The sequence below is a fragment of the Miscanthus floridulus genome, chromosome 1, assembly GCF_019320115.1.
Source record: "Miscanthus floridulus cultivar M001 chromosome 1, ASM1932011v1, whole genome shotgun sequence".
NCBI classification, from domain to species: Eukaryota; Viridiplantae; Streptophyta; class Magnoliopsida; order Poales; family Poaceae; genus Miscanthus; species Miscanthus floridulus.
In genome coordinates this window covers 31,230,497-31,256,439 of record NC_089580.1, presented here as the reverse complement: position 1 = coordinate 31,256,439, position 25,943 = coordinate 31,230,497, and the positions used below count along the sequence as shown (strand labels likewise).

Sequence of the window (25,943 nt, the reverse complement as noted above, 5' to 3'; positions counted from 1 at the left end):
CGCCGCCTGTCTGTGTGCCGCACCTCTGCTCCGGGTTCCTGTTAGACGAAGAACAAACACGAAATAGCAACGGACCACGGTAATCTGAACTGGTGGACATGGCCGGGCTCAGATGGGTATGGATGGGCTAGGCCTATACGAGACCCGTGGGTTAATTAATTATTAAAAAGAATTTATTTAAAACTAGATTGCTTTAAGCTCCGTGCAAAATCTTTTGGGAGGTCTACTGGAGCATAACTCATATATCTGCCCGATTGACCCCTGCGAGCTCCACCAATCTCTCAAATCGCTCATCTCATGTTACTGTTGAGATAGACTTGCCGTTTCCTACAGCCTCAGAGGTGTTGTTTCATGAGGGAAGTACGTGTAGTCATGTAGATAGATGGATTAATGGTTAGTAGGGTACCCTACTACTCGATGGCATCTCTTGTATGTTTTTCATCCCTGCAATCTTTCATCATACTTTCGAATGGTAGACATCGGGGAACTAGACATCACAATAGTTCTGAAAAATTGAGGGACAATTGTTTAAGGGCGTGTCTGGGACTACTCCACGAACTCTAGTCCACTAACTCCATCGTGAAGCGACTCTACAAAAAAAAACCTGAAGTTTGTGAAGCACTCTTTTATGTGCTCAAACAACTCTATCTTTTTTCCTTGAACGGAGTGTTTGGAACTTACCTTTTTTTGCTCAAAAATATGGAGCAGAGCTGAAAATATATGGAGCAGAGCAGTCCTAAACACCTTCTAAAACCTTACTAGGATTAGGTGAAACGTTCAGTATGGGTCCAAGACTCCAAGAAGAGAGATAAAATAGCAAGTGTACTTCTGTCAATATTTGGATAACTTTCTACCTATATGAGTTAGATATTCAAACTCTCTTAGAACATATTTGGATCTATTAATGCTAATATACTCCCTCTAATCAAAATCATAAGACGTTTTGACTTTTCTAAATACAATAATTTTTGCTAGATATTTAGATATACACTATATCTAAAAATATAAATCAAACGTCTTATAACTTGAAATAGATGGAGTGGTTATTAGCAAGGATATTAGTTAACCTATTAGTTGAGCCGATCTTATCTAATACTCTCTTCATTCCAAATTTTAAGTCAATCCAACTTTCTTGGAGAGTCAAAACATCTCAAGTTTGATCAAAATTATATTTTGAATTACAAAAAATATGAAATCAAATATGCATACTACGAAAATATAATAAATGAAGAATATAATGATACTTATTTGATATCATTAATGTTATTATTTTATTATTTAAATTTGATCAAACTTGAGATGGTTTGATTCTTTAAGAAAGTTGAAATGATATAAATTGGGACGGATGGAGTAGTTATTAGTCGCACTTAGCTTAGGAAACATTTTTTATTAGTTATTTGGTAGTTCATTTTTGAGCTATTAATTGGACTATTGGCTAGGTTGTTTAGATGCACTCAGGTAACAATTAATTAACACTAGAGTCGACGGTAACGTCCTGTTCGTTTGGGTCTGTTTGGCTGATAAATCATGGCTGAAAATACTGTTGTCTGATTTAGTGTGAGAGAAAAATACTGTTCGTTGGCTGAAAAAATACGGCTTATAAGTCAAACAAGCTCAAACGAACAGGTCGATGGTCTAACTTGAAAATCAAGCTTTACTTTTCTTTAGCATCCATATAGCGGATGGAAAGCACACGACCCAACCCCGGAATCAAATCCCCGCCGCAGCCACAAGCCCAAAAGCAGGCGGCGACCCCACAAAATCCGAGCGCCCGCGCCGACGCGGCCACGCCGGATGCCCCGGCGCCAATCCGCGGCGCCCAGCTCACTCCCCCTTATCCCCGTCTCACCCACTCGCGCCGCGCCTCCTTATCCCGAGCGCGTTTCTTCCTGATCCCAAAGCTCCACCCCGCACATCCTGCCAATAAGCTCGTCTCTTTCTCCCCAGCTCCAACTCCACGCCGGACGCAGCAGCAGCAGCAGAAGCAGAAGCAGAGATGGCCGCCCTCGCCGCCTCTTCCACGGCCGCCTTCGCCGCCAAGCCGCGCCTCCCTCGCGCGCGCCTCTCCGTGGCCTGCTCCACCACCGGCGGCGACAGCAACGGCAGCTCCAACAGCCTGTCGCTCGCGTCCTCCGTGAAGACGTTCTCGGCCGCGCTGGCGCTGTCGTCGGTGCTGCTGTCCTCGGCCGCCACCTCCCCACCGCCCGCGGCCGCCGACATCGCGGGCCTGACCCCGTGCAAGGAGTCCAAGGCGTTCGCGAAGCGCGAGAAGAACTCGATCAAGAAGCTCACGGCGTCGCTGAAGAAGTACGCGCCCGACAGCGCCCCGGCGCTCGCCATCAACGCCACCATCGAGAAGACGAAGCGGCGGTTCGAGAACTACGGCAAGTTCGGGCTGCTCTGCGGCGCCGACGGACTGCCCCACCTCATCGTCAGCGGCGACCAGCGGCACTGGGGCGAGTTCATCACCCCCGGCCTGCTCTTCCTCTACATCGCCGGGTGGATCGGGTGGGTCGGCAGGAGCTATCTCATCGCCATCAGCGGCGAGAAGAAGCCCGCCATGAGGGAGATTATCATCGACGTCGAGCTCGCCATCCGCCTCCTCCCCAGGGGGTTCATCTGGCCCGTCGCGGCGTACCGCGAGCTCATCAACGGAGACCTCGTCGTCGATGACAAGGACGTCGGCTACTACTAACTGCTGCACCTGCTTCTGCTTGCACATCGCTGCTGGCGAGGCAAGGCCGGATCCGATCCATGGCTAGCTCTTGAGCAGCTTTGTTTTTTTTTTATTGTTGATTACTAACTTATAATGGAAGATTAATGTGCCTTGTGTTCTTGATTGTTCTGCAGTTGGGCACTTGGGCAGTACGTACGCGGGGAAAGATCGATGGCTTTTGGTGTAGGAGCTGGTAGGAGCAATGAAAGTGATCTGTTGTACTTAAAGAAACTGGATGAAGCCTTGTATAATTGAACAATACCTCTATCTCTCGTGTGTATTCGCCTTCTCGAAAATTCTTGACAATGATTACAGTTTGCATTGCGTTGCCGCAAGTGTTAAATTATTACCATCAGTGCAGAGGCATAAGTTCCGGTTAGTGCACAAGTTAAAGCACAGAATTAGCTCAAGTGCTCGACTAGAGGGAAGTACCGAACTGTTAGATTACTAGACAAAGCTGATTTCGGTGTTGGATACAATCTCAAAGTTACTGCCTTCACTCGCAAAGAAAAACAAAGAGTACTAAAAAACAAAACAACTCCATTACTGATTACTGCCTAATACTACATATAATTCAGCTACGTGTACTAGCAGCATTATTAATAACATATTAAGAAGACATTAGCTATTATACAAATGTCAAAAACCTTTGCAGCTAGGCACACGGGGAATCAGGCTCGTTTCGTATATTCCCCTGTAAATGTGTTAACTTCATATTCTCTCTAAAATTGTTTCTTTGGCAATCACTTATATAATTATTTGGCTAGCGCTGCCTCGTTTTGGAACAGAAGGACTAGAGTAAGCTGAAACACCTGAAAATGAGAATAACTGAAATCAGCTGGTAAAACATCTAAAATGTCGGTGTACTCTCTTGTATGTGAAAAAACTACAACATTTCTCTATGAATCTCATGAGAACATTTCGTAAATACGAGTAATAGTCTGATGTAGAATATCCCGTCGCAATGATGGTATCGAGGAATCAGTGCGCTAGCCATCCCATATCATATCGCTAATGCTCCACCACAGCCGTCCCTTCTGCGTCGGTCGGTCCGGACGTGTCTAGCTGGGCTGTGGATCAGTCCACAGGCTTGCACCTCTCATCGGCATACACGGTTTCTTTAAAAAATAAAAAATAGAAGAAAAGGAGAGTGACATCTTATCTTCTCCATTCGCATCAGCTCCACCGCACTGCCCGCCCTTTAGTCACGTACGCACGAGCTCTGCTAGCGCCCGCGTCCGCACGAGCGTCGAGTGTCGCTGCTAGCCACGTACACAAGCTCCACCGGTCGCGCTGCGCCGCCTGCCCATGGTGAGGGAGACCTCCGCTTGCCTAGCTCGCTGCGTCCGGGTGTGGAGCTCGCCCACATGCAGCTCACCAGGAGCCCGCCCACGCACATCTCGCGCCCGCCTAGTTCGCCGTGGCCGGGGCGGAACTCGCTCGCTGTAGCCCGCGACAACCGGGACAGAACTCCACACACCGATGAGGATCCATTCTCCCAAGCAGCAGGAAGATGTTTTGCGTTGAAACTACATGTTACAAGCGTCTATTTCAAGTGTTTCAAATGTTTCAGAGATAGGTTGCAAGTGTTTTATATCGATATTGCAAAAGTAGATTGTGATGTTGCACATGTTGCAATGGTGTTTTCAAGTGTATGTCACAGATGTTTCATCTGTTTTAGATGTATATTGCAAGTGTTTATTCTGGATGTTACGAAAGTAGATCTGGATGTTGCATATACATGCATGTTGCAAGCGTATGTTTTAAGTGTTTCAGGTTTTTTATACGTATGTTGCAAGTGTTTTATCTGGATGTTGCATATATTTTGTAATGGATACAAGCATGTTTTCCTGATGTTTCAGACGTATGTTGCTAGTGTTTCAATTGTTTCGGGCGTATATTGCAAGTGTTTCATCTAGATGTTGCTAAAGTAAGTTTTGGTGTTGCATATGTTATAGTAGGACCCTTCTGTAGCATCCAACTGCTGCAGCTGGTGGCCCTGCCCATATGTACGTGGGTGTAGAGGGGCGCCATGGTGCGGGCGCGGGACACGAAGCACACGGGCGACGGTGCGGACGCGAGACATGGAGCGTCGCGGGCCCCACGTGAAGACAGTCGCAGCAGGCCCGGGTGCTATATATCAAATTACCGGTACATGTACACCCTATTTTTTAGCACTACTTCAGCAGCGCTTTTCAGCAAATGAACAGTATTTTTATATCGCAACAAATCAGCATCAGCATCAATGAGCAGCCAAATTTTAGCAAAACAAACCGGACCATAACAAGCAAGAGCTCGCTATAAGCCTCCTACGTGGACCAAGCGAAGCGGTGAGTTGACCACTCTAACTGCGCTGTATAACCTTATCCACCGCCAGCTTGACACGTCACCAACCGCACATGTGAAAACAGACTCCCCACCTTCTTTTTCACTGAGACTGTCTCCAACAACCGCGATCCAAAATAAAGACTCATTTGTACTTTGGGTAGCGCTACAGGTAAAGAGTTCAATATCTAATTTTGGTCTTCTCCAATAACAAGACAAAAAAGGCAACCCTTTTTGTAAACGGATCTTTAGGAGAGAGGATACTCAAATTTAGGTTATGTCTTTTCTAACATTTAAAATGAGTTTTCCATATAGATACTTTGTTGGAGATTATACGTACTGTGTTAGTGTTAAGATTTATTTTAGGTTTGGGTGTCGGAGTGGCTCTCACGTCGGGGACAGCCTGACACTCCATCCCCGCTTGCTCGCACCGTCGCGCTACGGGCCTACGGCACACGCGTCGCGCACTCACTGGCACCGCACTGTTTCCCTCATCCAATGGCCGCCACGACCCCCATCGGTGCCCTTCTACGCCAACGACACTGCTCACCATGACATGCGGGCCATAACGCTCGTAGGCCCACATCACAGTGAGAGACCTCCGGTGCGCGGAGCTCTGGCGCGCGCCCATCGGATCCCCACAGGCCACTCCCCCACTCCCGGCCCTCCCCCGCATCCCACGCTCGCCGGCCGCCGCAGCCAAGGCAAGACGCCTCCTCCCCACACCCGATCTCCCCTCCCACCTCCGATCGCAACGTAAACCCCGCGCCCACCTCCTCCCTCCCCTCCCCTCCGCACGCCTCGCTTGCCGCGCAAACACCCGCCATTTCAAATCCCGCCCAAACCCTACCCCGCATGGTCGATCGGGCCGCCGCGCGGGCACAGGCGGCGAGCTCCGACCCGCCGCTCCGCCAGCCCGCCGCCGCTGATGGGCAGGAGGCCGCTTCGGCGGGGGCGGCCACGGGCCCGCCTCCCCCGCCCCGGGCCGGCGACGCTGACGAGGAGGACGCTCTGGCCTCTCCGGTGGGGCAGCCGGGCGAGCGGTGCAGGGCGATGATGGAGGTGGTGGCCAAGGACGGGGCGGGCGGGAAGTGGAAGGTGACCAAGCTGGTGGTGGAGCACTGCCACGAGCTGCAGGTCGCCCCCGGGGATGTCGCGGCGACCGTGCCGGCGGTGGGGATGGAATTCGACTCCGTCGACGACGCCAAGGGGTTCTATTATGTCTACGGCGAGCGGCTAGGGTTCAAGGCGCGCATGGGCTCCAACCGCCGCTCGGTGGGCAACGGCGAGAAGATCCTGCAACGGTTCCTCTGCTGGAAAGGCAATTATGCGAATAGGAGTAAAGGGAAGGATTCGGATGCAGGGAAGGAGGCAGAGGAGGTGGTGGAGGAGGGAACTTCTGCTGCTGCTGCTCCGGGGAAGAGGAAGAGGGAGCCTTATAAGACAAGGAGCCGCAATCCTGTGATTGAAGTGGAGAAAGGTGTTGGGTTGGGTGGTGCTGGGAATGGGCTAGAGCTGCAGAATGGGAAGCGTTCCAGGAGGGGTAGGAATAAGAAGGCTGCGGTGGAGCATGGTGAAGAGTCTGTTGTTGGGTTTGAGGCAGAGAAGGAGGTAGCTGAAGAGGCTTCTGCTGCTTCTGATGGTGACGGCGAAGAGGGTGAAGGGGGGGAGGATCAGGAAGGAGTGGAAGAGGAGATCGAGGTGGAAGTGAAGGAAAAGAGAGGGAGAGGGAGGCCAAGGAAGGCCGTTATGGAGGACGATGCGCTGCAGGCACGCGTCTTGAGGGAGCTTGGTGTAAGGGCATCGCAGTACAGTAACGAGGAGAGAAAGAAGATACTCAATAAGTACCGCTCTAAACGGCAGAGCAGACCTGCCTCCAGCAGGCCTACCAAGGTAAACAGCTTAGATTTGCTATCAGTTGTGATGAGCATACTATAAATTGTGATAACATATACTGTAGAGTAAAATGTATGCAGCCATTGTGGAAACTGATGAAATTGTAATACTTGGCTCATTGGTATTTGTGAATCTTTTGAATCGAAAAGAAAGAAGTTAAATAACAAAACATCTTATTCCAGTGTTAAGAGCAGAGGTTTATATGCTTATATGCAAAACAATATGCCATATTATGATATATAACTTTACAATATTTAAGACGATATGTAACTGTCTGATAGCATGGAGCCCCCAAGATGATCTCAGATGTAGATTTTTCTTTTCTTCTTTCCTTTCTGTGGGTTGGTGTTTTTTTTTGTGGTGGTGGTGGTGGGGTGGGGGTGGGGGGTGTCAGGTGTCTCTTCACAGTTATCTATTTGTAAGCTTGCCAACGGCATGCCACCATGGAAATGCATGGGTTTTTCTTCCTTTCACTGCTTAAGGCTAGTGTGTGGAAGTCAGGAATGCCACATGTCTAGGGACTGGGATGAAACGACTCTGAAGTTTTCTTGTATCTCTTGAATTGTTTTAGACAATAATCAGCATTTACATGTAAAGATGTATCAGAAACTTCAAAGTGTTCAAGAGTCATACTAAAGTAGTTGGCACACTCTTTTCCCTACAAGCACTTACTCCCATGTGGTGTCACGTACTCCTGTCCTTCTAGATTGCTTCAAGACAAGCTTTGGCTGAAAGGCGTAAGCGTGGTGATGGAGGTATATTTCTGTCAAGTGAAGAACAGCTGGTAACTTTCTGACCATGTTGCCTATTTTGAATGCTTAGCATTGTTGCTACAACACTGGTTACATGCTTTATTGATCCATTAAACAAAGTGAATATCACAAACTCTATGCCTAATGATATTCACTCAAGGAAATAATGATAACCGAACGTGTTGTATATTGTTATACAACAACAACAACAACAAAGCCTGTCAGTCCCAAACAAGTTGGGGTAGGCTAGAGTTGAAACCCACCAAGAGCCCCTAGTCACGGTTCAGGCACTTCAATAGCTGCTTTCCAAGCACTCCTATTCAAACATAGATCTCTAGGTATATCCCAAGCTTTCAAACCTTTTTTTATTGCCTCCCCCCATATCAATTCCGGTCTATCTCTACCTCTCCTCACATTATTAGCTTGGCTTAGGACTCCACAATGCAGTGGTGCCTCTGGAGGTCGCCTTTGGATATGGCCAAACCACCTCAACCAATGTTGGACAAGCTTTTCTTCAATTGGTGCCACCCCTAAGCGGTCACGTATATCATCGTTCCTAACTCGGTCCATTCTTGTGTGACCACAAATCCATCACAACATACGCATTTTTACAACACTCAATTGTTGAACATGTCGAATCTTTGTAGGCCAACATTCTGCTCCATAAAACATAGCCGGTCTAATCGCCGTTCTATAAAACTTGCCTTTTAGCTTTTGTGGTACCCTCTTGTTACAAAGAATGCCAGAAGCTTGTCGCCACTTGATCCACCCTGCTTTGATTCTATGGCTAACGTCTGCATCAATATCTCCATCCCTCTGTAGCATCGATCCTAGATAACGAAAGATATCCTTCTTAGGCACTACGTGACCTTCCAAACTCACATCTCCCTCCTCCTGTGTAGCTCCACCAAAGTCACATCTCATGTATTCGGTTTTAGTTCTGCTTAATATAAAACCTTTAGACTCAAGGGTCTGCCACCATAACTCTAGTTTCCTATTTACTCCCTCCTCCTGTGTTGTATATTGTTATGTGGCAAGAAAATATGTACCGTTACCTGATTACCTCATTTGCATACCAGTTCATTTCTACAGAAAGTGGTGTTATCTTCATGGCCCTTTGCATGCTTCTACCAGTCTCGGGTTTTTTTTGGTTGTGCTTTTACTCTTGTGTGTAAAAAGTATGTATCTTGTAACTCTTCTTGTTGGGCCTTTGCTTAATTTACTAAATCTGAATTCTGGAGGGTTACTTCTAACTGGTTATGCTACTGTGGCTGTAGGCTCACATATTTCTAATCTATTAACTTAACCTGCCAGGTCTTTGTTATTGTTTTATCTGATGAATTGGTCGAAATTCTCTTAATTGGTAGGCACTAGCTTGATTCCCTTTTATTTGTTATGGTTTCCACTTTCACTGCAAATGAACAGTTTTCATATGACAATTATCTTGTTATTCTTATGTTCTCGTACTCTTGTGCTCTGCAGCCTTCACAGCTGCCTTCAGAAAGGCGTTCCAAACGTCTTGAGAAGCAAAATCTCAAAATGGAGAAGGTAAGATCCGGTAGAGATGTATAGACTTATTTTGTTTGAGGAAGAAGTGGCGATGTATCCTAACTCCAACCTACCCACTTGGTTGCTTTAAGGAATCACATGCATTGATCTATCACCACTTGGTTCCTATGGTGGACCATCCCATCAAGGATGGGTTAATTCCTTGAACCAAGCATCCCATTAGTTGTGTACTCCCTCCATACTAAAAAATGAAGTCGTTTTGGACAAGGCTTGGGTCAAACATTGGGAATATAAATCATGAATAACTTTTAAGTTGTTGAGTTTGGAAATGTGAAAACCATATGTATAGATTTGTCTTGAAAAATACTTTCACAAAAATTTACATATATCACTTTTTGATAAATATCTTTATAAAAATAAGTAGTCAAAGTTATGCTTTGGAGACCGTGTCGCTGTCCAAAACGACTTTATTTTTTAGTATGGAGGGAGTAACTTTCTTTTTAGAGAGAATCTACAGGTGCTGCATAGGAGATGCCTCTTAAGTTTGCAGTGTCTAAATTTTGTTTAGTAACAGAAAAGTCTAGAATAATATTTTTTTAAGTAATACAACCTATGAACAGCTTCAATTGCATATGTTATATTCAATTAAACACTCAGGATTTCCCCTTGTCCAGGCGGAGAGCAAAGAAGACAAAACAATGGAAGCAGAACCAGATCCAGAAATTGAAGTAGTCCCTGGACCTGGGGGAGAACCAAAGGTTGGGATGGTTTTTTTGAATGAGGATAAGGCTTATGAATTCTATGTCAACTATGCTGGAACTGCAGGGTTCAGTGTCCGAAAAGGCTGGTTGGACAAAACAGCAAAGAATGTTACAAAATCTCGAGCATATGTTTGTTCCAAGGAGGGATTTCGTCCAAAAAGTGCTTCTATCGAATCAAAGAAACCAAGACCAGAAACAAGAACTGGTTGCCAGGCACACATGACTATTAAGATCACAGCAAGTGCAAAATATGTAGTGACTGAGTTTGTGGCTGATCATAATCATGATCTTGAAACTCCCTTGATTGACATTCAGATTTTGAAGTCACAAAAGTTATTAGCAAAGGTACAACAGCCTCCTGATCCACCAAAAGTTGTTTTGATACCAAATGAGTATAAAAATTACACAAGGACAAAACATACAAAAGATATGCAATTAGGTGATACCCAGGCCATCTGTGAATATTTACATAGGATGAAAGGCGAGAATCCTTCTTTCTTTTACGCCATTCAAGTAGATGAAGATGATCAGTTTGCAAACGTGTTCTGGGCTGATGCTAAATCAATAATGGATTATAACTACTTTGGTGATGTAGTGTGTGTTGACACAAGATATTGCACAAGTGACTATGGGAGACCTCTGCTGTTATTTACTGGTGTTAATCATCATAAGCAGCTGATAATATTTGGTTCAGCGCTGATTTATGATGACTCAGTCCAATCCTTTAGATGGTTGTTTGAGACCTTCAAATCTGCTATGAGTGGAAAGCAACCAAAAACAGTTTTGACTGATCAGTCTGCTGCACTTAGTGATGCAGTTTCTTCTTCTTGGCCTGGGACCACCCACCGCTTCTCACTACTGCATCTGTATCTGAATGCTACTGAGTTATTGAGGGATACCTTCCAAAGCTCGGAGACTTTTGCATCAGATTTTAGTAGGTGGCTGTATGAATGTGAGGAGGATGACTTCTATTCGAGCTGGGAAATCCTTTCAGAGAAATACAATATAAAGGATAATGAATGGCTCTGTAAATTGTATGAGGATAGAGAAAGATGGGCTTTGCCATATGGATGTGATACATTCTGTGCTGATATTGCAACCACACTAAGGAGTGATAACACGGATACCATCCTGACAGATCTTAAACCACAAATAGATCTTCAAAACTTCTTCAACAATTATGATAAGTTTTTGGAGGAGAAACGCCTAGCTGAACAACAAGCCGACTACCTTGGGGCTCAAATAGCACAAAGAGTAGCACCACTTCATCTGCTTTGGCAAGCTGCCAATTCATATACTCCAACACTTTTTGAAATGTTCAGGATGGAATATGAACAGATCTCAAAGTGCATGGTCTATAGCTGTGGCGAGATTGGACCAATATCTGAGTACCAGGTAACTGTCAAAGACAGGCCTCGGGGTCAATTTGTTAGATTTGATTCAACAGAATGTATGGTTGTTTGTAGTTGTAAGAAGTTTGAATTCATGGGTCTTCTTTGTTGCCATGTATTGAAAATTCTTGATCTCAGAAATATTAAAGAACTTCCACCACACTATATCCTGAAAAGATGGAGAAAAGACGCTCAGAGTGAATCTCCAGAGAACTATGGTTTTGCCGCCATAGATGAAGGTCCCAAGTTTTCATTGTCAAAACGGTACAACACATTATACCGGAATTTGTATAAAATTGCAGCAAAAGCTTCAGAAAGCGTTGAAGCTTATGCATTCCTGGAGAGCCAATATGAACAGCTTGTTGAACAAGTGGAGGTACTTTTGCAAGCAAAGTTGCATGATAAATCTTCCTTAAGTGCTGTCCTGAAAGGCAATCAGCCAAATCTGCTTAATAGTGAGGTCAGCAGCAGTGAACATCGCAGAGCAACTGGTAAGAAAATTAAAAATACAGAGGTGCGCCGTCAGCAACAAAGTCCTCTTGATCCAAACAAAAAGAAAAAGGGTAGACAAGGTTTGTTCATCACCTGCACTGCTCCGGTATTTGATTTTATATGATCAGTACTTTATCGGATTAACCTGTTGCAGGTCTGCTGGAACCTGAGGAGATTGAAATTCCACTCAGGGTTGATCCTCCTGCAGTGTCAAATGATATCCAAAATCATTTAAGAACTCCAACAAATCAGTTTCTTGCACCAAGCCATATGATGCAGGTAAATTTGGTATCCTTTCTGCTTTTTTTTCCCCATATGTATCGAGGAACAGACGTGATGTATATTATACCTGTGCAAATATAGGCCCCTTATGTTGCACAGCAGTTTGGTCTTGGTTCTCTACAAGGATTCCCAGGCATGTCACCATTTGGGCAGGTAACTTGGAAAATCATGACTTGTTGAAGTAAAATAGAATTATATACTTTTTTCCCTCACGGGCTGCAATTTAACATGTCGTTAGATTCAAGAATCAACACATCTTCAGCAGCCTCATTTACAACCACCACCCTTTCATAGTGGTCCTCCAATTACACAGGTAATTCCTGTTGGATGCTACTCCATGTCTCTGAGAGCCCTATAATTCTGCTAGTTAACATATTTCTCGGCATTGATAATGCCGCCGCACATTCCCCTTCAGAACAAGTTTGTATATAGGGAAACTTGCATTTCGATGTCACTTAAATCGCTGAGATCAGTAAAATGTCGCATGAACTTATTAAATACCAGTTGTAACTTGTAACAAGTGGATTGCGCTACTGGATTTTCTGACAAGTCAAATCTTTCTTACTGCAGGCTCCACCTCCAGACATTCAATCACTCCAGTTTCTTAGCAGCAATCCTCAACTGGGCCACCAGACCACGGATCAAGGCCAGTACACCATTCCTGTCTGGGATTTCCTGTGACGTACAATGTGTGATGTATGGGGGAAGTTGCAATGTAGTCATGTAGATGTAAATAAATTATGTAATGATCAATGATGTAGAAACATTGGAATGGATTTTTTTTTAGCTGTACGCAATTCAAACGCACTTGTCAAAGCCAACCAGGAATGGGGACTGTTGGATCCAGTGGGCGTTGGCAAGATGGCATGGTTCGGCACAATTATCATACAATATCTGCCCATATGGGCGTTGTAATTAAGCCACCTGTAGGGAAAAAAAAACTAAACTGAACTGGAATAAGGGAAAGTTTCCGGTGTCAGCTGCACACCCAAAATTCTCACAAAAACAAGCTGTATTTTCGGTTGGGAAACCTCTTCAGTCCCGGTTTTCTAACCGGGAGCACAAATTCAGGACTAAAGGGCTTCTTCTTTAGTCCCGGTTTTTCATCCGGGATTAAAGGTCCACCTTTAGTCCCGGTTGGTATTATCAACCGAGACTAAAGGTTTTCTTTGTTGTTAGTTTTTTTTTTGTTATAAATGTTATAATATGGTAGCTGTTTTTTTGTTTTTTTGTTATAATATGGTTGTTGTTTGGTTTATTGTTATAAATGTTAGATAAAAAGTTGTGGTAGTTATTTGGATTGCAGCCGCATATTAGTCAAAATGTCCCGTATACATTCTCACTAGGAAATATTTGAATAATCATCACAAGCACACGAGAAGCTTAATAATGTTTACTAAAACAGTAACACTAGAGCAATATACTATCAGTTTTTAGCTTTTACAAAATGAATAGCCAGTCACTACAAAATCAACAGCCGGCCTTCCATTCTTCATGACGAGACAGTCCTTGCCTTCCATTCTTCATGATCAGATAGTCAAAATAACACATGCAAATGTTCAAAAGAAAGATGAAATTAGTAATATAATAAACTAAAATAGCTTGGAATACAAATGTACCGTATGAGTTAATTTTGTCAACAACAAAAAAATTCTAACACCACATGCCAAATCTAAAGATTTCCTATATATTAGTTAACAAAAAAATTGTCTATTCGATAGCAATCTTGTCTAGATTAAAGAAACGAAGCACCTGCAATGATTTATTCATATATACTAAAGAAAGGAAGCACTAACTAGCAAGAACCAGATGGATTCACCGCATCTCTGCATGAATTTATTCTTACAAAAATCAATGGAAAGGGAAAAATGGAAATGTCTTCTCTGGCGGCTGCAGGGGTTGCTGTGCCTGAACCTTCTTCCGCACAGACTAGATCTGCATGAATCACCACCACAAGATGGATGAATCTTCACCTGGCTGATTGATTTGCCTCGGTTGTGGCTTCCGATTCCACATCCACAAGATCACAGCTTCTACAAGACCAAAAGTATATTTTAGATATATACAGATGGGAAAAACTAGAGATTAGCAGATGATAACGGGAGAGAAGATGAAAAGCTGCACAAGTTCATCACCTATGTAGACGGAGAAGACACCCGTGCTCAGCGGACAGGACGGTTCTTTATATAGGAGGGGACCTTTAGTCCCGATTGGAAACAGCAACCAGGACTAAATGTCACTTTCTAGTCCCGGACGGAGCCTCCAGCCGGGAGTAGACTTACTCCCGATTGGAGGGACCAACCGGGAGTAAAAATTAACTTTTAGTCCCGATTAGTAGCTCCAACCGGGACTAAAGATCCCCTGCAGCAAACGCCTGCCGCAGTAGCCGTTGGACAGGAACCTTTAGTTCCGATTGGAGCTACCAACCGAAACTAAAGGTTTCTCTAGTCCCGGACGCGAAAAATACCGAGACTAAAAGCCAAATTTCGAAGTGGATCAAAAATCGTTTCTCTGCTACTGCTAGTATCCTCAATGTTATGCGGAAGTGAAAGCATGCTTCCGCTACGCGGAAATACAGTATTTGGAGTAAATATGCATTCTATGTAGGGTTTACAGGTTAATATCAATGTCTCAAGTCAGCTTCCACTCGATGACAACGGAAAATTTGTGTAAGGTGAACTGCCGTTATTTAGGTGTTCAGTACAACAACAACAACAACAAAGTCTTTAAGTCTCAAACAAGTTGGGGTAGGCTATTATTTAGGTGTTCAGTATGGCTTCAAATTTCTGGTTTAGGTATTGCTGCCAGTTTGCACCGTAGCCTGATTGCTCATGCTGACGTCCATCTTCAGAACAAACATTCTTGGGTCCATCAAAGTTGAGGATATCAGTGTCACCATCTGTGCGCTTCCAGTTTGAAGGGAGCTTCATGTACTTATCATTGAAGGCCAGAGTTATGGCCAACAAAATCTGGTCCCTGTAAATAGAATAGAATTTTAACATGACCAAGACAGTTGTGAGTATATAGTGGCTAAACTTTGACATGATTCAAATATGTGCATTTGTGTTGGATATTAGCGTATTACACCTGAAATAGAAATCATGAGTTTAACTTACCTTTTATTGGCTAAATTAATGGCATGAACCCACCACGTGATGGAAGCAACCAGGTTTTTCTCCAGCTTGCGAGGCTCTATCAAGAGCACGTCAAAATCAAGTAGGCATGCATCCTTGTTATAAGGTTCTTTAGGCACCCAACTTTGTGCAGCTCCTGCTCTTTGTATGGCACTAAGAACATCCATGCTGATATAATCATTGAGACGCTTGCTGCAATCTACGCCAGCGCCGATGGCATAACTGCCTAAATCCATGCGACCAAGATCTTCTACTTTACCCTGTGCACGGGGAAAAATCGACATTTCACAGCAGGTAATCCAAAACTGTTGATAAAATGCTTAGTTTTGCACACTTTTTCACTTCCAAGTTCTAACATGTCGTTGGAGTTTTGCTTTTGAGTGCATCAATTGAAGGTTTTCAACAGCTTCGCTTATTGTTTTAAAGCTATGATTGAAAATGTTTGATCATCTGACAGTACCACTAATGCCAGTGAGAACCATTATTTGCCAGAAACTCTTGATTATGCATCTCAGTAGTTTCTTTTAAAATCTGGAGTTACTGTTCATATCCATGGGTGCTTTGTTTGAAAGAGAGGGGGCAGACCCAGTGCCGGAGGCTCCCACATGAGTGGGGTCTGGGGAAAGGAAAAACCGAGGCAAGCCTTCCCCCCGCAAAATCTACGGAGAGGCTGCTTCGAACCCGCGACCTGGTGACTCAGTGAGACAGCTCTCACCACTGCACCAGGCCTGCCCTTCTTTGTTTGAAAGAGAGGTGGAGACCAAAAGATTTCAGTGATAGGTTTGAGTAAATAGATAGAGTGGATGCCTGGTACCTTTATGATGGAGTCTGCAGCGATATAAACATATCTCTTTTTGGACAACTGAGATTTTGCAATAAGAAAGGGTGACAATTCCATGTGGAATAACCAAAGAAAGTTTCCTTCTGGAGTGGCAACATTTAGCTTGTCCTTGATTTGCTTCTGACTGCAAGGGGCACAAATATGAGAATGGCCACAATGACAAGATACAAAGGTCATGCTAATTTGTGTGCTCACCTAGTAACAGTGAGATCTGAATCAGGTAGCAAGACTTTTAGCTTGTGGTAGGATGATTTATCGTTGCCTCCTTCAGGTATTAAGAAATGGAAAGATATATTTTGTGGATCACTGCCAAACAAAGAGGAAAAAAAGTTATGCTGGTGACATAATTTATTCATCGAATTTTAGTTCTATATCATTACTGGCACAACATAGATGAAAAACTATCCAACATGACATGGAAAGTTGAAATAGGCATGCAGAAAAAAAAAATTATTATCTCTGTCATGAGCATACTTCAGATGTCCATGAATTCAAGCAGCGCAACCATGCCGAAGCCCGACAGCCACACCACAATGGCATAGGACGGAGATAGGAATTAGGAACTCTTGATCTAGTTCTTTTTTAACCAAAAGAGATATAATCCTATCCTTATGTCTGGGGTGATTTGACTCTTGACAGACCAATCTCTAGAATCAAGGAACCAACTCAATCTAATCTTATTTATGAATATCATATCTAATCCTAGGGCAACCATGAACACCAGAAGCGCATGAACAGACCGTGGCATTGCTAGTAGTTTGCAAATAACTATGCTGCTGTGCATGGCCCATGGCTGCTCCATCTCATTGGCCCTAGTGGCCTGCACATGATAACCTATAAGCTGATTGTACATTAACTGATAAGATTTTCTATAATCAAATCTTATTGTCCTAAGATCACATTTCTTACTGAAATACACAAGATACAGAACCTTGAGCTGGACAGAGTGGAATTTGTCAGCACAGCGAGAGTGCGAAGATCCAGACAGCTTATCCAAGAGAAGACATCTACACTTCCAACATAATTTAAAGAATCCTGCAGGAGAATCAGTAGTTCGTTAAGAAATTTTTTTTTCTAATGTCAATTCAGCTCTTTTTCAAAAGCCCATATCAACCCAGACTAACATGCATGCCAAACACCAAGTGAAATTACAGTCACCGCAAAGCCATGCCATGTAGAAAAGAGAACCCAATACAGAATTGCAACCTAACACCAAAACATTCATGATTGTAGACCCTCAATGATCCAATACTAACAACGAAGTTGCTATTTTGTTTCCAGATGTCATCTTCAGTGTCCAAACTTTGAGAACATGCAAGTAAATTTCACTTACAACTATTTTCACATAAGCACCACAGAGAGCTACAGATTTTGGAAACATGGGCAGACCCAGCGCCGGAGGCTCCCACATGAGTGGGGTCTGGGGAAGGGATAAACCGAGACAAGCCTTTCCCCCGCAAAATCTGCGGAGAGACTGCTTCGAACCCACGACCTGGTGACTCGGTGAGACAGCTCTCACCACTGCACCAGGCCTGCCCTTCTAATACGGAGTACTTTCCTGACATTGTGCGCTGTAGAACTAAACTTTTCACTTTTGACTGAAAAAAAGCTCTAGTTTTGCAACAGATAGTTCTAGTTTTGCGGCAAACAATGTTATATGTGTCCAAAAGGTCGTAATTCTACAGCAATTGTGCTAAATTTTTGTTTGCAGGTTTTCCAAATTTACATAGACCAAAAGGCATATTGTGGAATGGAAGCCTAGCATTCTGGTGAACAAATATCTAATTAATATACACTGCACATAGCTTCGGCGATTCCTAGTTCAAGAAAACAAAGCACTCGCACAGAGAGTGAGACAGCGTGGCGCGCAGTACCGTACCGTTGGATTCCGCGAGCCGTCAATGCGAATCCAGTTGCGCTGGCGGTCGTTGGGGTCCCGGAAGTGCGTGGCCGGGAGGAACTGGAGGCACCCGAGCATGACGATGGCGACGATGGCCAGCTTCTGCATCCAAGGCCACGGCCGCGGCGGCGGGTCGACGTCGGCGTGGATGGCGCGCTGCCCGGGCGGAAGGGGGTCCTGTGGCCCCCCTCCGCTCCTCGCGGCGGCCGCGGCGCGGCGCTGGAGGCCACCGCCTCCGGCGAGCGGCTCCCGTGCGGGGTCCATTGGGGGGGGGGGGGATCCGGCGCCTGGCGGGAGGCGGGGGGAAGGAGGGGGATAGCGCGGAATGGGTCGAAGAAGTCGTCGCCGTCGACGTGGGTTTCTAGGCGATGCGGGGTTTTGTTTGGGCTTGGGAGTTCCGTGGCACGGCCGGCGCGGCATTTTTTTTTCATTTTATGGACTTTGGGATTGGGCCGTGAGGGCCCACCGGGCATAAGGATTAACGAGTGCTGATATGGCAAAAGAGAACAAGCAACAATCTAGACTCATATACAAACTTGCTAAATTCTGATCTTCGTATAAAAAAAACCCCTTACGCCTTGACGCCTTGTTCGGAACCGCCGGCTGCAGGTGCACAAGAAACAATATGGTGCAGGTATTCATTTGCAGCAGCTGCAGCCGTAGCAGCCTACAGAGCAGCAAACGGACCCTAATTTGTCCCGTGCATAAGATTGCGCTATCTTGAACCATAATTGCTATTAGGTTCATTCGACTCCTCAACATAAGCGATTACAGTTGGGAACGAAAGTGATCAATTTGTCACTCAATCGATCCAGTTTCTTACATTGATGAAACTTACCCATCCAAAATTTGAGGTTTGACACATCATAGCTGCATACCGTTGACTTGGTATACTCTTCAAAATTACAATTTAATTACTAACTTCTCTAACAACATACATTTGTGACAGCAAAAGTTTAAACATTAGAGAGTACTTCTAAATACAAATACAATGCAACTACATTTGTTGCACAAACTTTTCATACTATTAGTCTAGTTGTTGATCAAAGATAACGAAGCTAAAAATTTTAAAATACACGCATGCCTTATATTTTGAGATGATGGTATTACAATTTGAGTTCGTACGACAAACCTTAAGGATGAAAGGTTTTGACCCCATATGGTGTGAATGTATAAAAGCATTTGTCCAATGAGGTAAAGTAGGAATAAAAGTCAATGATCAACTCGGTTCTTATTTTCAGACCAAGAAAGATCTATGACAGGGTGACCCACTATCATCAATTTTATTCAACATTGTGGTGGATATGTTGGCTATCATTGTTGCTAGGGCCAAAGAGGATAGTCAAGCGAAAGGGGTAGTGTCTCATCTAGTATTAGACGACGTGTCTATCTTACACTACGCTCATGATACTGTATATTTTTATGGACCATGATTTTGATCGAGCAAGGAATATGAAATTACTTCTTTGCACCTTTGAACAATTATCTAGTCTTAAAATTAACTTTAAAGTGAAATCTTTTGCTTCGGTCAAGCCAAAGAACGTAAGGCACAGTACTCACAATTGTTTGGCTACAAGGTTGGCTCATTCCCTTTTTGCTATTTATTAGGAATCCTTATGCACTTCAGAAAGTTAAACATAAAGACTAGAAAGGGATTGAAAATAGAATCGAAAAAAGGGCTTCCACTCGATGACAACGGAAAATTTGTGTACGGTGAATTTAGGCGTTCAGTATGGCTCCAGATTTCTGATTAAGGTATCGCTGCCAGGTTGAACCATAGCCTGATTGCTCATGCTGAAGTCCATCCTCAGAACAAACATTCTTGCATCCATCAAAGTTGATGATATCAGCGTTATCATCTGTGCGCTTCCAGTTTGATGGGAGCTTCATGTACTTATCATTGAAGGCCAGAGTTACGGCCAACCTAATCTGGTCCCTATAAATAGAATTTTAACATGACCAAGACAGTAGTGAGTATATAGTGGCTAAACTTTGAAACGATTTCAAAGATGTGCATCTGTGTTGGATATTAACGTATTACACGTGAAATACAAATCATGAGTTTAACTTACCTTTGGCTAAATTAATGACACTATTCCACCACATGATGGGAACAACCAGGTTTTTCTCCAGCTTGCGAGGCTCTATCAAGAGCACATCAAAATCAAGTAGGCATGCATCCTTGTTATAAGGTTCTTTAGACACCCAACTTTGTGCAGCTCCCGCTCTTTGTATGGCACTAAGATAATCCATACTGATATAATCATTGAGACGCTTACTGTAATCTTCAACAGCGCCAATTGCATAGCTGCCTAAATCCATGCAACCAAGATCTTCGACTTTACCCTGTGGGCGGGGAAAACCAACGTCTCACAACAGATGATAAAATGCTTAGTTTTGCACACTTTTTCTACACTTCCAAGTCCCAACATATCGTTGGAGTTTTGCTGTCGAGTGCATGAATTGAATATCAATACCTTGATTCTCTAAAACTTATGCCAAGTTATGTCTAACTTCTGTCGCAATGAAGATTTTCAACTGCTTCACATATCGTTTTAAAGCTATGATTGAAAATGTTTGATCATCTGACAGTGTCACTCATGCCAGTGAACCATTTTTTTGGCACAAACTCTTAATTATGCATCTCAGTAATTTCCTTTAAATTACCTGGAGTTAGTGTTCACATGCAGGGGTGCTTTGTTTGAAAGAGAAAGGTGGAGACCAAAAGAGTTCAGTGAGGTTTGAGTAAATAGATCGAGTGGATGTCTGGTACCATTATGATGGAGTCTGCAGCGATATAAACATATCTCTTTTTGGACAACTGAAATTTTGCGATAAGAAAGGGTGACAATTCCACGTGGAGTGACCAAAGAAAGTTTCCTTCTGGAGTGGTAACATTTAGCTTGTCCTTGATTTGCTTCTGACCGCAAGGGGTACAAATATGAGAATGACCACAGTGACAAGATACAAGGGTCATGCTAATTTCTGTGTGTTGGCGCAAAAATATGGCGATGCGTCTGACACACTGCAAGCCGGAACGATCTGGGCGGAGTCAACCCAAAAATCTGATTGGCTTGATCCTAAAAATCTCGAAGGCGTGCCAGTCAATTTGACCTGCAATTGACAAGGAGAGAAAGCTTATCAGTAATTTAGGATGGAACATGCTGGTTTTGCCCAGGCAGTTCCAAGTATGCTGCTTCGGGAGCAAGCAAACAAGGGAATCGACTAAATAACCGATACGAGAAGAAATCAACTGTTTAGGGACTGTGATGCTCGTGGGTCATGATTGGTTTACGATAACAAGTACAATACACCCAGATATAAGTAATATATAGAAACATCATCAGCTAGATGGATATAACCAGTGTAAAGCATTGAGCCGATAAGTTTAACGAGAAGATATATAACATGCGAATAAATTGACTGTCTAGTACAAATAAATCTATAAACGCTCTGGATCTAATCTGTTACCATCAACAATGAGGTTCGACCGGATCGATACAGCTATGATGATGATAACAAGCTAAAACCAAAGAATCTATAAAACCATCTATATATCGACAGGTTCATGAAAAACATGCTATATGTGTGAAAGTACGGGTGAATCGGCTAAAATAGCCGATGCATACATAACAAACAAATAGAGTACATATCTCGATCATGAACAAAACCACTAATCAATAATCTCTAATCCAAAGTCTTACCAGTGAGGTTCGACCGGATCGATGAAGCTATGGTAGTGCCATTAGATTAAATCTCATTAACTAGTGAGTTTATCCAAGATTGAAACATGTCTTTGGATGCATACTATGTTTGATTGCAATAGAAATAAAACAGCCGATCTAGCAGAATTAAGCCATCAATTATGAGATTTAAAGCGTGATCAGACTAGAAGACGACCAATTGTGATGATATGATGTCGATCTATCTCTATCTCAATCAGGTGATTTGTTATAATTAATGGAACATTAATTATAACAAGATCAATAACTGGTGTATCAGCCAAAAACTGCAAAGAAAATCTTACTAATCTTAGTAGATTCGATAACCAGTGATATTGTATTAAACAACAAGTTGTTTAACACAAGACCGATAACTTTGATCTATATTATGATTTGTAAGAGATCAATCAGTTGATGCAGCCTTACAAACAATGATACAGATCGATAACTAACTTATATTATACCTGTAAAAGATCAATCGGCTGATGCAGCTTTACAAGTATGATACAAGTCATGACGGTACTCAGACAAGTCGGAGGTCGATAGGTCGATGCAGCCCTGCTTGTTGAAGAACTCGTCGAGATATACAGTACTCCTACTCCAAAGGGTTGACGTGAAGTCAGAAAAGTAATTGTATTGATTGATTGTGTTTTTCTTTACAATAGCCGAGATCTAATATTTATACCCAGAACCTAAACATGAATCCTACTCAAATACGACTTATTATGATTCTTGAAACAAAAGAAAACATTCCTAACTTAAGATAACTTAGACCATAATCTTTTCCTTTTTTAGAGTCTGACATATTTTTTCCTGACGCTATCCATACGTAGTTCATTGACGTTGTCTATAAAATAGTCGATTCCGACACTGCATCAAAACCAGCCAATATCGATTCTCATCTGATCGATTCCTTGATGATACAATCTTAGAAGCTTTTCCGCGTTCTCTCTACTAAATTTTGGTGTAAACACATGCCCCCCCAATTTTAGGATAAAACTAATTTTATTCTAAAATTACCACGTCTGTACCTTCGATGGGTCCGTAGTCACGGGTAGAGAACCTTGATCTGGGGCCTATTATCTATCACCTCCACCAACATCCTCGCCTGCTTATGAGCCCACACTTTAAAGCTTCACAAGAGCACTATTGCTTCACGGGCACTTGGATTCATTCTTCCAGACCGACTATAAATGCCTATCTGACTCTGGCGAGAATAACCCAACACCTCAGTTATGTTTTTCTTCTGCTTGCCTCCTCAAGTGCCCTTGGATTTGCTAGACCCTCCATGGTCTAATCCCTTACTATGAGGGTCTTGAGTGGTTAGAAAAATTCTTGTGCATAGGGCGATTGTGTCTTTCATTTCAATGCCTTGTCGAGCAAGAGGATGAGCTGCTGTGGTTAGAAGAATTCTTATGATATCACCTGAGTCTTCTCACCATCAGCGTAGAGCTGTTCTAGTGTTTGCAAGGGTTCAAATGTGTAGACACATTCCGCTTGTTGGCTCTATCAAATGCACATGCTGAGAAATCGGTGGGATATATGGGCATCCTCTTAGCAGGCTGGTCTCCTTTCTCCCCTGATGCTACTTCCATCATTGGGCTAATATGACTTGGTCCATGATGCTCTTTGGTCTTGTGGGGATCCGGACCCCCTTCAATCCAACGAAGTCCTAGTGGGTCGAACGTCGATTAATGTAAACATTTTGTACTAATCCCATGGTATCTGTAATTATGGGAAGCAATAAGTCTGAATCCGTTGAGCTTCCATGAACCGTTCCCTAAATTTTCGGAGTGTCGATCCTTTTCCATAACTGACTTCAATTCCATAACCCCGACGAAGTCTATCTTTTCATCTCCCAGGCTATATACGTGGGCCATGGTTGTGGATTGAAAACAACCTGCTTCGTCCCAAACCTTCTGTGTCTTTGGTGCGATTTGCTTTCTAATAGGCTCGAAGACATGGAGAACGGCAAGAGGTCTGCTGAAGAGGCCCTTGATGAGTCTGTGCCACCACGCCAGCATCTTCGTCACTAGGAGAATGCAACCCGTGATTTTGGGTGGATGGACTTTCATCTGAATGCGCTGCAGGATGCTCTCACCATCTCGGAACATATGGCCAACTCCACTCAAGTGAGGCTGGCTGAGGCCAAGGCCAGAATCATGGGTGAGATATCCACCATAATTCTCTGTTCTTTTAGTTTTGTCTTCAAGATCTTGATTATTCCTTCTTTGAATCCTTTCAGACCTATTGGCCCAGTTGGAAAGCCTTCGATCAGCTGTAGAGTATGCGGTAGGATTTGCCAATGCCAGGAGCGCTGTGCCGGTGGTTCACCTATACAATGTCCCAAACTGCATCAGAGAAGTTGCCCTTCACGGTGTTCGTCATGGCGCTACCATGGCATTGGCCATTAGCCGTTGCGTAAACCCGCTCTGGTCATAAGCTTCGACTTCTTCCCTATGGTTTTCTAGCCACTGACCATCCTAAGGACCATGAGCATCTGGTCAAAGACTTCTTCAACACTGCCAACTCCATAGCCCTTGCTTCCCAGGCTAAAGATATTGTGAATGAAGTGTTCCCTGGCTCTTAGTTTATAATAGGAGAAGCTAGCAAATAATCTTTTCGTTTGAAGTGACTTCCCTTTTTGCCTTGGCCTCATGTTTTGCAAAAGCGTGAAGCCGATCATAATCAAAACCTTGCAATCATCGGCTGTTAAGCTCTTTCAACTTCTAATATGCCGTAATTCAGCTCTGATTTTTCCAAGGAAGAATAGTTACATGCCCACACACTAGTTTGTAAGGAGAGCAATTATTCAGCCTATTGTGTGTCTCCTCAAGGCTCAGTAGAATAGCCGTTTCAAATTAGCCAATTTCGATTCTTGATTCGATTTGACTCGATTAAATTTGAATACGGCTCTCATGGTAAAACCTTTCAAATTCCTTCTCGGTCATCAGTCGCCGCATTTTCCCTCGGTACTGGTAGAACGGCGCTCCCTCTTCCATTAATTGGGCTTGCCTTTACATATTCCGAGATATTGACCATCCCATCTCCGTGGCCATAAATACCAGCCAAGGGCTCTAGCTTTAAACACATGTACACTTGCAACCACCTCTATTCTCTATGCTTCTCTACCTTCACAAACCCTGTAGCAGTTCCCTTCCCCTTCCACGATCTAGGCCAGCACCCATGGCGGGAGAAGATCACTGCGGCAAGCATGCAGCGGAAGATCTCCCGGAGGAGGAGGTCCTGATCGACTAGTGGCTCCACCGCATGAGGTAAGACTGAACGCTCCCATCCATAGCAAGAATCATCTACTAATGCATCTGTAGGATTGTCCTCAATGATAGCCTCCGGCCACTTCCTCTCAGGGCCGGTGAGCCTTCTACCGCCGCATCTACTGCTGCCACACTGGATTCATCGTTGGACTCCTCTGGCTCCTACAACAGCGACGATGCCCGACATTTCTTCTAAGAGTGGAGGGCGGCCTAGAACCGTTACTCTGAGGCAACTCGGGAGAATGGTCAGCTTGAGATCTACCTCGGGGCCTCTCAAGCAGCCCTCCTCGCCATCGAGGAAGAGGCCAGCGCTGCTCGGGTGTGGCTGGCCGAGTCTAACATCATGGTGGCGGGTAAGATGAACCCCAAGAAAACCCTTATTTTAATTTCCACTATCTTTGTCTTGATAACCCCTTTGTTTCTGTAATTACCTTCCCTGACAGTATAGTTGGAGAACCTCCAACTGGCGGCAAACGCAGCTACGACGACCGTCAACGCATAGGGCCCTCTCCACAACAATCGCCTACACGACGTCCCGGTGCACGTCTAGGAGATCGCTCTTCATGGCGTTCGTCGCGGCGCGACGATGGCCTTGGATGCGACGTAAGTCCAGACCGAGCATGACCTTCGCACCATGGAGCCGGGCTTCCCGATGACCCCGACATGCACGAGGACCTGATTGAGGACTTTGATGATGCCGCAACGATCATCGTGGACATCATCTCAGCCCAGGACATTATAAACAAAGTTTTTGAGTAGTTTGTACTTGGAACAAACTATGAATAAAGTCCTGCCTTGTTCATGAACTCATCTTTGAGACTACCATAATGAGGATTGTCTTTGTCCTTATTTTTGCTCTATAGGCGATACATATCATATCGGCTTTTACCACTTTGGGTCTATTTTTTGAAATAGAGGCGATACCCTTCTAGTATCGGCTATTAGAG

General features: G+C 43.9%; 4 protein-coding genes across 5 annotated transcripts; 2 read left to right on the top strand and 2 right to left on the bottom strand.

Annotated features, from left to right (window-relative positions):
* The first annotated feature begins 1,903 nt into the window (after window positions 1-1,903).
* Window positions 1,904-3,044, top strand: LOC136477585 (photosystem I reaction center subunit III, chloroplastic). The gene is made up of 2 exons (XM_066475792.1): window positions 1,904-2,735; window positions 2,851-3,044. The coding sequence occupies exon 1, from the start codon at window positions 1,997-1,999 to the stop codon at window positions 2,693-2,695; it is 699 nt and encodes a 232-aa protein (XP_066331889.1). The 5' UTR covers window positions 1,904-1,996; the 3' UTR covers window positions 2,696-2,735; window positions 2,851-3,044.
* Window positions 3,045-5,677: 2,633 nt separating this feature from the next.
* LOC136473059 (protein FAR1-RELATED SEQUENCE 4-like) lies at window positions 5,678-13,125 on the top strand. Of its 2 annotated transcripts, XM_066470785.1 has the most exons (8): window positions 5,679-6,934; window positions 7,644-7,721; window positions 9,172-9,237; window positions 9,873-11,922; window positions 11,997-12,121; window positions 12,206-12,277; window positions 12,363-12,437; window positions 12,695-13,125. In XM_066470785.1, exons 1-8 carry the CDS (start codon window positions 5,897-5,899, stop codon window positions 12,803-12,805), a joined length of 3,615 nt encoding a protein of 1,204 aa, XP_066326882.1. In that variant the 5' UTR covers window positions 5,679-5,896; the 3' UTR covers window positions 12,806-13,125. The 2 variants fall into 2 exon arrangements, with proteins under 2 accessions (XP_066326936.1, XP_066326882.1); XM_066470839.1 differs by lacking the exon at window positions 7,644-7,721 and having other exon boundaries at window positions 5,678-6,934.
* A 1,601-nt stretch (window positions 13,126-14,726) lies between these two features.
* Window positions 14,727-18,289, bottom strand: LOC136477576 (uncharacterized). The gene is made up of 6 exons (XM_066475780.1): window positions 17,979-18,289; window positions 17,031-17,134; window positions 16,295-16,405; window positions 16,073-16,223; window positions 15,241-15,518; window positions 14,727-15,100 (listed from the first exon to the last, which is right to left on the bottom strand). The coding sequence occupies exons 1-6, from the start codon at window positions 18,261-18,263 to the stop codon at window positions 14,884-14,886; spliced, it is 1,146 nt and encodes a 381-aa protein (XP_066331877.1). The 5' UTR covers window positions 18,264-18,289; the 3' UTR covers window positions 14,727-14,883.
* Window positions 18,290-19,718: 1,429 nt separating this feature from the next.
* On the bottom strand, window positions 19,719-24,109 carry LOC136453969 (uncharacterized). The gene is made up of 4 exons (XM_066454528.1): window positions 24,062-24,109; window positions 20,773-20,919; window positions 20,068-20,345; window positions 19,719-19,935 (listed from the first exon to the last, which is right to left on the bottom strand). The coding sequence occupies exons 1-4, from the start codon at window positions 24,107-24,109 to the stop codon at window positions 19,719-19,721; spliced, it is 690 nt and encodes a 229-aa protein (XP_066310625.1).
* Window positions 24,110-25,943: the final 1,834 nt, after the last annotated feature.

Excerpts from the sequence above, each read along its gene's own strand:
- LOC136477585 (XM_066475792.1), top strand. The coding sequence starts at position 1,997 with ATGGCCGCCCTCGCCGCCTCTTCCACGGCCGCCTTCGCCGCCAAGCCG.
- LOC136473059 (XM_066470785.1), top strand. The coding sequence starts at position 5,897 with ATGGTCGATCGGGCCGCCGCGCGGGCACAGGCGGCGAGCTCCGACCCG. Across the intron at positions 7,722-9,171 it reads TGTCAAGTGAAGAACAGCTG|CCTTCACAGCTGCCTTCAGA; the intron begins GTAACTTTCTGA and ends TGTGCTCTGCAG. Across the intron at positions 12,122-12,205 it reads CACCAAGCCATATGATGCAG|GCCCCTTATGTTGCACAGCA; the intron begins GTAAATTTGGTA and ends GTGCAAATATAG.
- LOC136477576 (XM_066475780.1), bottom strand. The coding sequence starts at position 18,263 with ATGGACCCCGCACGGGAGCCGCTCGCCGGAGGCGGTGGCCTCCAGCGC. Across the intron at positions 16,224-16,294 it reads TCAGATCTCACTGTTACTAG|TCAGAAGCAAATCAAGGACA; the intron begins GTGAGCACACAA and ends TGCCCCTTGCAG. Across the intron at positions 15,101-15,240 it reads ATTAATTTAGCCAATAAAAG|GGACCAGATTTTGTTGGCCA; the intron begins GTAAGTTAAACT and ends TTCTATTTACAG.
- LOC136453969 (XM_066454528.1), bottom strand. The coding sequence starts at position 24,109 with ATGACGAACACCGTGAAGGGCAACTTCTCTGATGCAGTTTGGGACATT. Across the intron at positions 20,920-24,061 it reads CTGATGCAGTTTGGGACATT|AAGCAAATCAAGGACAAGCT; the intron begins GTATAGGTGAAC and ends CCTTGCGGTCAG. Across the intron at positions 20,346-20,772 it reads CTGCAGACTCCATCATAATG|GGTAAAGTCGAAGATCTTGG; the intron begins GTACCAGACATC and ends CCCCGCCCACAG.